This window comes from Biomphalaria glabrata, chromosome 4 (assembly GCF_947242115.1).
Source record: "Biomphalaria glabrata chromosome 4, xgBioGlab47.1, whole genome shotgun sequence".
Classification (NCBI taxonomy): Eukaryota; Metazoa; Mollusca; class Gastropoda; family Planorbidae; genus Biomphalaria; species Biomphalaria glabrata.
Window position 1 is genome coordinate 2,664,678 of NC_074714.1, and position 14,062 is coordinate 2,678,739.

The 14,062-nt window shown below is 38.2% G+C and overlaps 1 protein-coding gene across 1 annotated transcript in view; it reads left to right on the plus strand.

Moving 5' to 3' along the window:
* Positions 1 to 5,942, plus strand: part of LOC106060508 (MIP-related peptides-like) — a 141,753-nt gene extending 135,811 nt beyond the window's left edge. The window contains exons 3-4 of the mRNA XM_056026900.1: positions 2,907 to 3,041; positions 4,677 to 5,942. Coding sequence (XP_055882875.1) covers positions 2,972 to 3,041; positions 4,677 to 5,701 — 1,095 coding nt within the window. The 5' untranslated portion in view covers positions 2,907 to 2,971 and the 3' untranslated portion in view covers positions 5,702 to 5,942. The remainder of the gene's footprint in view (positions 1 to 2,906; positions 3,042 to 4,676) is intronic.
* Positions 5,943 to 14,062: the final 8,120 nt, after the last annotated feature.

A 14,062-nucleotide genomic window follows, 5' to 3' on the forward strand; every position in this document is an offset into this window, starting at 1 on the left:
TTCAAACTGTAACTACATGACATCATGACATGTCTCGTTTTAAATTGTTCCTTGATTTGTTTGCCCTTGCGTCTGTGCACTATGAATGGGCCGTGATCCTGCGTGTTAGCTCTGAGCACGCTGGTGTATATAGTTTCCAATCAATGTCTGTCTTTACTCGTCTAGTCTAACACTCAAGTCTTATATCTCTATCAGGTTGACATTTTGCATTTTAAACACAGATTTTAAAAGCTCTTTATATTTTTTGGTTTGTTTCCTTACGACATTTTTAAAGAAACTTTTTTTTTTCCTTTACTGATACTAAGGATTTTTAAAAAAGTCTCAAGTGTACACTTATATAGGGGTGAAAAAAATATAGAACAAAATGGATTTAATGTTACTGTGGACTCTCATTCAGGTTTCTTATATAGACTTAAGGGGAGAGAATAAACAGAAGGATAAAGGGCAAGGGAGCTAATGACGAGCGTCCAGTGCAATACTATAAAGGGACGCAATGCGTTGGCGTTAGGGCATAGGCGTTATCGACCCATCGAGACGCCCCCCCCCCCAACTGCTCTCAAAGCCCCCCCCCCCCCCCCCCCGAGTCCACACTTGCTTATATCTTGTGTTACCTTCGTGACAAGATACCATGCAGATTGGCGTTGATACTTTCTGTCCTTCCGTTGAGAGAGATAGAGAGAAGAGAGAAAAAGAGAGAGGGAGGAGAGAGAGAGAGGAGAGAGAGAGAGAGACGGAAGGGAAGGATGAAGAAGAGAATGAGAGAGATGGGGAGAAAGTGAGAGGAAGAGGGAGGAGGAGGAAGAGTGAGTGAAAAGATTATAAAAAAAATGATTAAGAGCAAAGGAGAGAAATAACAAAGCAGGACGTTTTGGCGCAGCTGTTTTGGCGCAGTCGTTTTAGCGCGACCTTTTTGGCTCGGGCCTTTTTGGCGAGAAACATACTAGTCACCTTAGATATGTTTATTTAATTATGCTTTTAAAAGAATGATGCATATCTATTATCTGTGTTTGGTCTATGTTCAGGCAGAAATCTGACCTATCATAGTAAGTTTTCCATGTTTAGAGTATTCCATCACAACTGAAGATTACATCCGATATATAAGCAAACTATAAAGAAATACTTGTTCAAAAAAAAAAAAAAAAAAAGCTGATATATAGGGGGAAGAACTCCACATTTATTACTACATCTCTCAGTAATGTAGAATTTATTTAACTTTTTTATATAAAAAAAAATTACCAATAATTGATTGAATAATTGGTAAAATTTTTAATAGAGACATATTTTGTTGGGTAAATAAATGTGTAGAATTTCAACTTGATCCGAGAATGGGTGTGGGAGAAATAATGTGTACAAACCTTTTACCAGACAGGCAGACAGACAGACAGGCAAATAGAGTGAGATTTACATGGTGGCCTACTAGTTAATTTTTTCCGAATCGTGGTCCCGGGTTCGAATCCTGGTGAAGACTTTTTTTTTTTTTTGCTTTCGGGATCTTTTTAGGGCGCCTTGAAATCAACCAGCTCTAATGGGTGCCTGGTATTAGTTGGGGGAAAAGTAAAGACGGTTGTTCGTCGTGGTGGTGGGCCACAGAAACAGATGCCTTTTACATTATCTGTCCCATAGATGACTACGTTTGAAAAGGGAATTCTACTTTTACATTATCTGTCCCATAGATGACTACGTTTGAAAAGGGAACTCTACTTTTACATTATCTGTCCCATAGATGACTACGTTTGAAAAGGGAACTCTACTTTTACATTATCTGTCCCATAGATGACTACGTTTGAAAAGGGAACTCTACTTTCACATTATCTGTCCCATAGATGACTACGTTTGAAAAGGGAACTCTACTTTTACATTATCTGTCCCATAGATGACTACGTTTGAAAAGGGAACTCTACTTTTACATTATCTGTCCCATAGATGACTACGTTTGAAAAGGGAACTCTACTTTTACATTATCTGTCCCATAGATGACTACGTTTGAAAAGGGAACTCTACTTTTACATTATCTGTCCCATAGATGACTACGTTTGAAAAGGGAACTCTACTTTTACATTATCTGTCCCATAGATGACTACGTTTGAAAAGGGAACTCTACACTTTTACTATCTTACTCCCCCCCCCTGAAAAAAATCCTGGTTAAGCGAATGTTTAATCTACTAAACTTTATAATATTCTGATAATAGGCCTTAAGATCTAGACTTAGAAAAAGATGCGCACAATGTTTCTGAACATTAATTTATTAAACTCTTGAATCATATAACCATAGACCTAAATAAATATAGACTGGCCGATAAAAGAGTTTTAGGAAACGAAAATTTGTGACTTGCAATTTTGTGTACTTTATTATACAGCAGTGTAGTTTTGTTTTAATCTCTAAGACTGAAGATCATGCAACTTTTCAGAATTCGGAAATCCGACAACAATAGATATACATGTTTTCAAGTTACATGAAGTTATTTCCTTTTTCCAGTCTATTATTATTTGTGTCTATGAATACAACACTCACATGCGGAAATACCCGAAGATGCATAAAATGTTCAGGATATTTTCTAGCGCTCTAGACAAATTAAAAATTATTTTTTAAAATATACTTTGATAAGTCATAACGGTCCAACTAGAGATTGCACAGTAACCCACAGGTGCTACGATTTTATATTTTTAATTGGATCAATCCAGTCACAAGCGAAGTGCATCAGCCAGATCCTCTTTCTCTTTTAAATTTATAGGAAAATTGTTAGAGACGTTTTCGAGAACCATGTCCGCCCAAGTGTCTTGAATAGAGGCATTGTAATGAATTTCCCTTTAACCAGCAACGCTCTTAGCAATGGCAGAGAATTTAGTCAAACTGAAAATACAGTTAGACATTGACTTCTGATGTATTCATTTTGTCTCATCCGCAGATAACTTTTAAAGGACCACAACTCTCGACAAGATCACACTGTGAATTCACATTTCTACAAGTAAGATGCTGTATCGGCGATTGTCTCCCTTGGCCGTTCTTGTCTCGTCATTTTTTCTCTCTTGTGTTATCGCAGGTAAGGGGAAATAATCGTTTTTTTTTTTTCTGAATGTAATTATCTGTTTGTGTGAATTAGTATCTCCTATACTAAAATAATTTAAAATGTACATTAAAAAAATACTATGTCTTTATATAGATCTACTATTCAAAAGTCAGACAAGCCAATAATTTTGTAAATGTATTTTAAATAAACGGATACAAAATAAACAATATTTTGGCTATTTACAACTTTACCAGCATATGCTGCATGTAACATAAGCTAAAATATATGCAATACAATGAATCATGAAACTGTAATAGCCTATATAAGTAATTCCGATGTTCAAAGATCTATCAATCTACATAGCGATATAATCTCAGAACAGATGAAGAGATCTGTCATTTAGATAGAAATACAAAAGGCTTCTATGACAAAGCCCAAAATCCTAGTAGTTCTGAAGATGATACAAGATTAGTCTAAGTCCATCTCTGCGGTTTCTATACCAGCTGGAAGAACTGACTAGATGTTGACATCAGACTAGATGTTGAACAGTTATATAACTCAACCCACCAACTTGTTATGCCTGTCCTGGATGTGGCAAAATATGTAGGTCACAGCTGGGGCTGCGTAGCCAAGTTAAATACTGCATTCTTCATTGGTCTCTAAGATGAGCATTATTATCAACTTACCAACTTACTTGAAATAGCGTGGAACTAAGTTACATGTCCGAAGTTATGACAGTGTCAGCATACAGCGCCCCATAAAGCCTATAGCTACTAAATAAAAATAATAATTTTAAAAAATACTGGACTTGGGGGGGGGGTGGAGATAAAACGTATGCCCTTTCACTATTCAAAGAATATCCATTATTATTTTATCTTATGTTATCTTATCTTATCTTAAAATACAGACGTTATTTCAAAAAAAGAAGATGATTAAACCCATTTCAAATACTTAATCCAACATAGCTTGTGGTAGCCTGTGGCTACATAGCAATATTTCCCCCAATTTGATGTACAAGAAATTTGTCTTTTTTTTTCTTTTTTTTTTTTTTTTTTAGTAAAATTCAAATTCGTGAAGTGATGTTTTTAAGATGTGTGAAAACTAGTCATATTTGTTAGGAACTACTGATGATTGCCTTACAAGGAATCCTGGTAATTGTGGATGGAGATTCCGCCTTGTAGTTGCAGAGACTGTTAGAGAAGAACCAGTAGAGTTAATCGAGAGTGTCGTTGCAGTATTGGAATATCGTGACTCTTGCTTAACCTTCTATAATTTGAATTTTTTTAATTGCATTGGAATAATAACATAAATAAGATTAGATAAGATAAAATAAGAAAGATAGATAGATAGATAGATAGATAGATAGTTAGATAGTTAGATAGTTAGTTAGAAAAATAAGATAAGATTGATTGATTGATAAAAAAGATAAGACAAAATAATATATAATATAAGAAGATAAGATAACTATAAGATAAGCTAAGCTAAGATAGGAAGATAGGAGGATAAGAAGATAAGATAAGAAGATGAGATATAAAGATAAAATAAGATAGGAAGATACGATTTTGATTTGGTTCGTTGATTGATTGACTGATCGATTAATTGATTAATTTATTGATAACTTAAGTGGTCGATTAACCATTGTAGAAGCATTCATTCTGTATTTCACAGATTCGCTAGACGCTGCGGCGGCTCAGACTGATCAAGGCGCTAGCACATATCAGGCCCGCCAGCAACAGCGCGAGCCAACACAGCAGCAACTTAATCCCAGCTCACCGGCAGCCAGCGACTCGCGTTACTTCCACAGTTTGCTCAACGATGGCGTGCTAGCTGACAACTTCGTAGTGGACACTAGGGCGATCCCAAGGTTCGTAGGGAAGAAAGACATTAGCAGCTTCAGTGACGAGATGGACCGAATGTCCAGAGCCATCCCCAGGTTTGTTGGGAAAAAGCGCGCCAATGAAGAGGTCAGCAGCGGCATTCAAACGGACGCCCACCGGGTAGAGAAGCGATCTGCGGCTAGAAGAATTTATGTAGCCAGAGGGGCGCCATACTTTATAGGAAAGCGATATACTAATTACAGAACTTCCAAAAATGTCCCTTCGTCTCCTTATCTTTCTGCTCAAGAGTTCAAGGCCACATTCCGTAGGACTGACCCCTACTTCATGGGCAAACGTGCCTCGGACTTTGATGACGCCGAGGAGGAGTTCCCCAATTTTGATGAGAGGGGGGCGCCACGATTTGTTGGTAAACGTGGAGCGCCTCGTTTCGTTGGCAAAAGGGACATTCCAAGATTTGTAGGCAAGAGAGCCCCCCCTAGGTTCGTCGGCAAAAGAGACCCTCCCAGGTTCGTCGGCAAAAGAGATCCCCCCAGGTTTGTCGGCAAAAGAGATCCCCCCAGGTTTGTGGGCAAACGTGAAGAGGATGATTTGATTGAGCTGTACGAGCCTAGAGAAAGCTACGAATTCGGCAGCGACGCTGGGGAGCAAGAGGGCGTCTACCCAGCCCTTCCCATCCTGCTCGACTTAATTAAGCAGCGCGAGGCGGAAGACGAGGCAGCGGCGAGGCGTCAAGAAGCCATCGAGTTGATTCAAGCCCGTCTACAAAACGCGGACGAATTGCTGCAAGCTGAAAGGGCGTCCCGAGAATCTCACACAGAGGATAGCTCCGCTGATGAAACCGGAGTCAGAAGGTAGCGCGCACACCAAAAAAAAAACTGAGAACATTTTGTGTTCAAAGCTACTCAGTACAGAACATGAAATAACAATACAACATTTCGTCAGCAATTTTTATTTAATCGAGCTAAAAAAAAAAGCAACAAATTCCCCCAGAAATACGAGGAAGATGCTAAGCGTATTCCATGTGACCTAATTCTGAACGAACCATTGGTCAAAGCGTTCTCGTCTTGTAAGAAAACAAATAAATTCTGTTAATTTTGTTTCGTCTTGTTTTAATAAATTCCATTGGCTATTTATCCACCAATCAGATTGAAGAGATACGTTTTCTGCTATATAGCATCCCTTTGCCAAGATGTCTTGTAACTATGTCTGTGTAAATTTTAGAAAACAAATTTTTTTCCAGAAGTTTGCTGTTTTAGTTTTTTTTTTTTTTTTTTTTCTATATGTTTGTTTGTTGTTATTTAAAACACAATTTGTCCTCAGTAAAAAAGTAATGTTTCTGTAATAAAGAATTGTGTTTTCCTTTTTGTATTTGTGCGTATGGACCTCGAAGCTGCATGAAAACTAGGGCAAAATCTGACTACACAATGGCGCAAGATTGAGATGCACGTGCTATGGTGTGCAAGACAAAACTCGGCGCATGCGTAAAAAAGGAACATGGCGCTCGTGCAGGATAAAGCAAGTCATCAGGAGTCATAGTGATCATTGCAATGGTAAGGCTTCATGCGCATTTACGCTGAATAAAATAGGCTAAAATCCTCAATTAGACTGCAGCACCAAGTTTTTGCGCGTGACAAAGTCCAAAGCAGTTGGCCAGTAGATATATATGCAAAAAAAGAAAAGCGTGCCTAAGATCCACTGTTACACCTGAAGAAGGAAGTGACGGGAGTTCCCGAAGAGATTCTCTTTATCTGATGCAGTAGAGCTGATCAGTCTAAACCAGTGATTCCCAAAGTGGTCTATATAGACCCCCTGGGGGTCCACGAAGACTTCCAATGGGTCTACGAAAGTGAAAAAATTAATAGGGGGTCTATGAGATGTCCACGGGGGTAAAATAAAAGATTTAATTTAAGCAGGTCGTGAGTTTATTTTTCAGCTCCCATTAATGTAATTATTTTCAAACAGTGTGAGACCAGCGGCGTCTCAGGCTCAGTTCCGCGGACCTAATATTTGAGCCGCACATGAACTATTAAAGATCAAGAAATACATGAGACACTGCTCTTTGCGAACTCTTTTACAATGATGCTGAATTCTAATTAATTAATTAATTAATAGTTAATGTTTCAATGACTACTTTACAGTACAACGAATTCCTATGTCAAACATTATATCCGTAGCAATAGATGATGAGCCTACAAAAAAAGCATTTCTAGCGTTTGGTGACTTAAATTGGAATTTTATCAATAAAAAAAAGATAGATCTCTATAACTTTGAATGTAGCTTCGTCTCACTACACTCAGAAATTAGTTTTAAAAAAAAATGAGGTTGATGAATTTGCAAAATAAATAGCAATACAAGCTAGGAAGGTGGTCTACCAAAAAAAAAACAGAATTCATGACAAGGGGTCTACGAGGCAAAAAAGTTTGGGAACCACTGGACTCTAAACGCTTGCAAATGAAATGCGAGTTGAAAGGGTCAAGACACATCAATTGGGACTCCGATAACAAGACTTGGAGTATTAGACAGCAAAATATGAAAAAAAATAGTTTTGAAAAACGTAGCATTTATAAGGGGAAGAACCGCACAATCACTGTCATATCTCTTCATACTGCAAGGTGTATCTCACATTTTTCTATATAAACCAAATTTATTTTATTACCACTTGTTGATTAACGAACTGGTAATTTTTTTTTTATTATAATCGACTATGAATAATTTTGCACAATTTCAACTTAAAACGGAAAATGAAAAATGTGATTTTTTTAAAAATCTGCACAGACAAACAGACAGACTGAATTGATATATGCTTTGTAAAGAAGGAATGTACATAAAGGAAGGTAAAAATGACTGGTCAATATGATGTGGTGCTGGTAAAAATGATAGTATTGGGTGAAATGTGGCACTGGGTCAAATGATGGTACTGGGTAAAATGATGGCACTGGGTAAAAATGATATTACTAGGTTAAATGATGGTACTGGGTAAAAATGATGGTACCGGGTAAAAATGATATTACCGGGTAAAATGATGACACTGGGTAAAATGAACGCACTGGGTAAAAATGATAGTACTGGGCAAAATGATGGTACTGGGTAAAAATGATATTACTAGGTTAAATGATGGTACTGGGTAAAATGATGGCACTGGGTAAAAATGATATTTCTAGGTTAAATGATGGTACTGCGTAAAAATGACGGTACCGGGTAAAAATGATATTACCGGGTAAAAATGATATTACCGGGTAAAATGATGGCACTGGGTAAAAATGATGGTACTGGGTAAAAATGATATTACTAGGCAAAATGATGGTACTGGGTAAAAATGATATTTCTAGGTTAAATGATGGTACTGTGTAAAAATGACCGTACCGTTTAAAAATGATGGTACCGGGTATAATGATGGTACTGGGTAAAATGATGGTCATAGCTAGTTCCATAATAGTAGTTAAGTTCTTCCAAATTAAATGTTCCAGGATGGGTCAATAGTAGACAATGCCTAGAGCAGGGGTTCTCAACCTGTGAGTCGCGAGCCCCTTGGGGTGGATTGACGTTTTGCCAGGGGTCGCCTAAGACCATCGAAAATGTGGATTGTTATTGTCTATTCTTCTATTGCTGTATGTGTGTGTGTGTGTGGGGGGGTCGCGGCAGAGTGGGTGATTGTAAAAATGGGTCGCCGAGCATAAAAGGTTGAGAACCGCTGGCCTAGAGAAAATACGACTTTAAAAAATCTACACGCCTTCTTATAATGAAACCGGAAGTGAGGGTCTATAAGACTTCCTTTCTTGGACCATAATTTTTTAAACCTTGTTGGTACAATGTATTGAGTGGTTAAGCTCGTGACTTCCGAACCTGGGGTCCTGGGTTCGAATCTAGTAGAATACTGGGATTTTTAATTTCTGGATTTTTCGGGGCGCTTATGAGTCCACCACACTGTAGTGGCCAGTTGATCGTGAAATTATTTAACAGTGAACAGCAACAGACTCTCTAAAAGTAGATCACTCCTATTAATTTATAACTAAGGGAGAAAAATTTTTTGCTGGGTAGTTCCTTCTGCTACGCTTCAACTAATAACTTTGCCAACCAATGAAAGAAAAGTGTAGGATATAAGATAGGTTACTTAGATTACCATTATTTAGTATTTTAATGAGACCTGTAATACTACCTCGATTCCGTTTAATATATCGATACCAAAGAAAACGTAAACGTGTGTTTATATACCTACATTAGCAGGGCCGGTCTTAGGCCACTGCAACCTATGCAGCCGCAGTGGGCCCCGCACTTTCATAGGCCCCGCGCGATGCGAATTCTAGGTGTAAATTATTAAATTAAACCATTTTAACTTATTATTAAAGGGTTCCAGGAATTTTCCTAAAATTAAAAAATATAAGAAAAAGGTCATGAAAATCTCCTGAAATTATTAAAATCTTTTGAAAACTGATGCAAATCTCCTTAAAACAGACAAAATTGTCATTTCGGGGAGTCATTCAATATGGAAAACGCCAATCCAACTCTAGATTTTAAAAAAAAAAACGGCATTTTCAGCTTTCATTTAATAAAAATGTAATAATAAGCCGAATTTTAGCCAAAAAAAAAAAAAGAAGTTCAAATACTTAATTTACTTTACATTGTCGTAGCTAGGGTGGGGGAGGAGGGGGGGAATTTGAAAATCAAATGAGTGTTTTTTACATAAAAAAATTAATATTACGCAAAATGCAGGGGCCTCCAAAGAAGCCAAGAACAACCCCCCCCCCCCGGGCACCAAACGATGGAAAATCCTAGCTACGTCCCTGTTACTTTAAAAGTCACTGGCATACAAATATAGATCTAAACTATCTCGACCTCTTAGAGAAAAAAAGAGCGATATTTCGCTAGTCGATTTTAAATCTAAAATGCAAGTATGAATGTTTATCGGCTTTTTGTTGGAAAACTACTATCTACTACTGTAGTTGTTCATAAAGTTAATTTGACAGTGATTTTGTAGTATAAATAAAATGCAAAGACGAACTTATTTTCTAATACAAAATCTTAATTTTCACTTAAATTATCCTTATCACAACCCAAATTAGGCCCCGCGCAATCCGTTTCGCATAGGGCCCCACAACCTGTAGGACAGGCCCTGTACATTAGTATAGTTGTCTACTCATTAATTTGCTTGTCTGCTAATTAATATGCTTGTCTACTAATTACACATACTTGCATCACAAACTTTCTAGACGTCGACTACGTTACGTCACAAGAGCCGATTTGATAACTGGCACAAAAAAAAAAAAGGATTACTTCCCGTGGCTTATAAAAGGGATTAACCGATATCTTAGTTGGTATGGACAATCTCGACACAGCCTACAAGCCCAGTACTCAGGGCATTGACTGGCCAGCACTGAAACTAAGCCCCCTTCAGAACTCTATGAATGTATATAAATATCGACAACTTTATTTATGATTTCGTGCGTTAAATGGATGAAGATTATTTCAAATACTGGAAATAGGAAGTTCTGACTTGACGCCAAGCCAGACATTAGAATTCAGCCTACCAGCAACGTGCCTTATATCGAGTAGTTGAGTTCTCCAAGGGTACAGTAACATCAAAGTTGTGAAGGCTTTTTATGCTATGTTATTGTAAGATTTTCTATACTTTTATAATACAAAAGTAATAACAATGATTAACTTTGGAACATAGTTTTATTATTTTATTAGTTAAACAAAAAGAAAAATAATCCAAGGTTAAATATAAGCAAAGCGTTTCACTAAATACTTCCAATGTGCGTAGTTTTAGGTTACAGAAACAGCGACAACAACTACAATAAAAAAAGAGCAACTAAAACAGAAACAATAGCACAGCAACAACATAAGCAACATCAGCATCAACAGCAACACCGACAACAGCTACATCAAGAATAACAACAAACCATTACTGCTACTGAAAGAATAGTTGTAAATATGTGTGTGTGTGTATGTTTGGATTCATGCATGTGTAAGTGTGGGAGTGCCTTCTAGGCCAGGGGCTCTCAAACTTTTTTGACTTGGAGACACACTTATATAGTCAGAACCCGCCACGGACCCGTAAGTGAAAAAGCTACTTAAATGCATGTTACATATGTAAAATTATAGCTTTATGTGCACTTGTGTGCTCTTTGAGTTTATAACATTGGTTTAAATGAAAAAAAATAATGACTTGGGTGAGGTGGATGAGATTTTCTGAGTGTATTTAAGCCCGGCTTAAAGAGCACAAATTTCAAGTCGGTTTCTTTTATTTGTGATGAGGTTTATTACGGCAATGAATCCACGTCGTACCGAATCAGGAAGTGAACAGATCACAAATCCAAACAATGACCCATCATGCAGAATAAAAAGTTGGAATATGTTTTTTTAACAAGAATTGGTGGTCTCCCTTGTTTAAACATTGGGTTAAGTTCCTCGTTTCTTGTTGTTTTCTTATGGATATTTCAGTAAGCGGCTACTATTTTGATATAGATTCACCTTGAATGAGATGTGAGTTTGTCCGCAGATACATATTACATATATCCATTCTGAAATGTCGAAGTGAAGATTGTTTTGAAACCTTTGGTTAAGTTATCATAAAATAGTACGGAGAAGACTAATTAAACAGTAGTGAGTGGCGAGTTTAATAGTATTCAACTTATTCAATCGGATAACTGGCTTTATGCAAAGTTTTAACTCTATGAAATTTTCCTCTTTATGCGGACCCCCCGGGTATACGCGTACCACAGTTTGAGAAACACTGTTGTATGGTATGATCGATTCTCTTTTATCGCGACGCCAATCGGAGAAGATTATCTTTGCCTTTCGACAACCCACACTTGAAGCTCAGTGTCACTGTTCTCTTTATCTTTGTGTCGGACAACGGCTGATAACTCCGCGTGAAGCTTGGTTTAATGTAGTAATTCACCAGTAAAGTGATTTGACCGGAACTACATACCATTTTTTTATTTCTCTAATATTAGTCCTATCTGTTGTGACAGTGTCAAGAATATACTCCATGACTTATCGAGGGATTAACTTTGTTATCTACCAGCGTCCAACTTTTTTAAAAAATTGATGACTACATTGGATACTCATCTAGAAAGTCTTTATATTGTCAAGATAAACAGTGAGAATAGTTCTTTTATTCATCTTTATCTATCAGGGGCGTAGCTAGGAATTTTCTATCGTTTGGTGGCCTGGGGGCCCCTGCATTTCGCGTTATGTTTAATTTTTGATGTAACAAACACTCAGTTGGGGCCCCCCTCAAGCGGGGGCCAGGGGGGTTTTCAAATTCTCACCTCTCCTCCCCCACCCTAGCTACGCCACTGTTACCTATCAACAAAGCATGTACACAGAAACATGGGAGAGGGGGGAGGTGGGGTATTGTTACCGGTCGTTGACTTGTAGCACCAAACTGCCAGTAGACAACTAAACCGCTGTAGGCGTATTGTATCTTAACTGATAAAACTTCAAATAACTTGAATAACTTCAATTAGTGAACAAAACTAAATAGAACTTTATAATATAGACGAAATCAACTTATGATACATGAAATAGTTGTAGTAGACTTAAGTTATAATAGGGGGACGCGGTGGATGAGTGGTTAAGCGCTTGGCTTCCAAACCTGGGGTCATGGGTTCGAATCTCGGTGAAGACTGGGATTTTGAATTTCGGGATTTTTATGTCTCCCCTGAGTGCACCCAACTCTAATGGGTACTTGACTTTAGTCGGGGAAAGTGAAGACGGTTGGTCGTTGTGCTGGCTACATGACACGCTGGTCTTTAACCGTTGGCCACAGAAACAGATGACCTTAACATCATCTGCCCTATAGATCGCAAGGTCTGAAACGGGAACTTTACTTTTACTAAGATATAATATTTCTAAACAAAATCTAACTCACTGTAAATAACGCTACCTTTCAGTCTTGCGTTCTGGAGTCGTCTCCCCTAACACCAAGTGACGACAATGCCACCGTTGTTGCATCATTAACAACCAATCGCTAACCTCTTCCCACCGTCACCATAGAAACACACAAACACACAGTAACAAGGGATGAAACTGAGCCCAATCGTTATAGAAGGGCTCTACACTGACCTGCGACGTCGCAACCTGTGGACAGTTTAAACCACTAGGTCGTCGCCACATCACATTTCGCGACGTCGGACCTGCGAGGTTGAAACGAGCTATTGGTGTAAACTGCCCACAGACTGCGACGTCGCAGGTCAGTGTTCAAGCCCTCTATAATGACTGGTTTCGGTGAAGCCATTAGGGGTACCAGTTGGCTCTTTTGATATTTAGTAACAGTGTGTGTGTCCAGGGGGAAAGGGTTAAAGGGATAAAAGTAAGCAGCAGCCTTGTTTCCATCTTGTCACACAGCCAAATATTTCCAGGCATGGCACTTCAGCTTTAAAACTGTCACTGGCGTCAATGTTAACCCATGACTCGCCATACACCCCTCCCTTCTCTTTATAGCCCTGACACACGCCTGGTCGTGTGATTTGCGCGCTGGACTGTCGTTCGGATTTATCGATGGTCAAGGGTTCAAATCCTGCCCGCTCCCATCCCCCGTCGTCCTGCGGGAGTTTTGGACTAGGAAGTAAACTATCTTCAACTCTGAAGGAGCATCCGAAACATGTAAAACAACACACTTCTATAAAATAAACAAAAACAAAAGCGAATCTTTTTTTGGTTAAACTGTTTCTTACTCACATACAAACACATACATACATAACACACAAACATACATAACTTGTCCCTTTTTGTATGACAAGTCATTGTGCATGTTACAATACTTGTTTATTACTAAATTATTACAAGGATTATTGCCCTTTGTTTATAGAAGAACGATAACTACACACGAATGTTCGCCATGGTTATTTCTCTTTGTAAGTTGTCTGCCTTGCAGCTTCAAGTGTCGCTTTTCTGTTTGTAATCACACTGAGTGACTGTCCATCGTCCAGTAGATGCTTGTCCGTTTTAAAATACTTTTTGTTTTACTCCGAGCAGCGTGATGCCAGGGCATGTCAAATTCAATGTGTAATTGGACTAAGATAATAATAATAATAATAATTAGTATTTTTTAATGTTATTTTAGTAGAGCGACATAGCAATCAAGAGCGGTGGCTGAGCGGTAAAGTGCTTGACTTCCAAACCGGTGTGCGGGGTTCGAATCCTGGTGATTTTTAATTTCTGGATCTTCGGGCGCCTCTGAGTCCACCCAGCTCGAATGGGTACCTGACA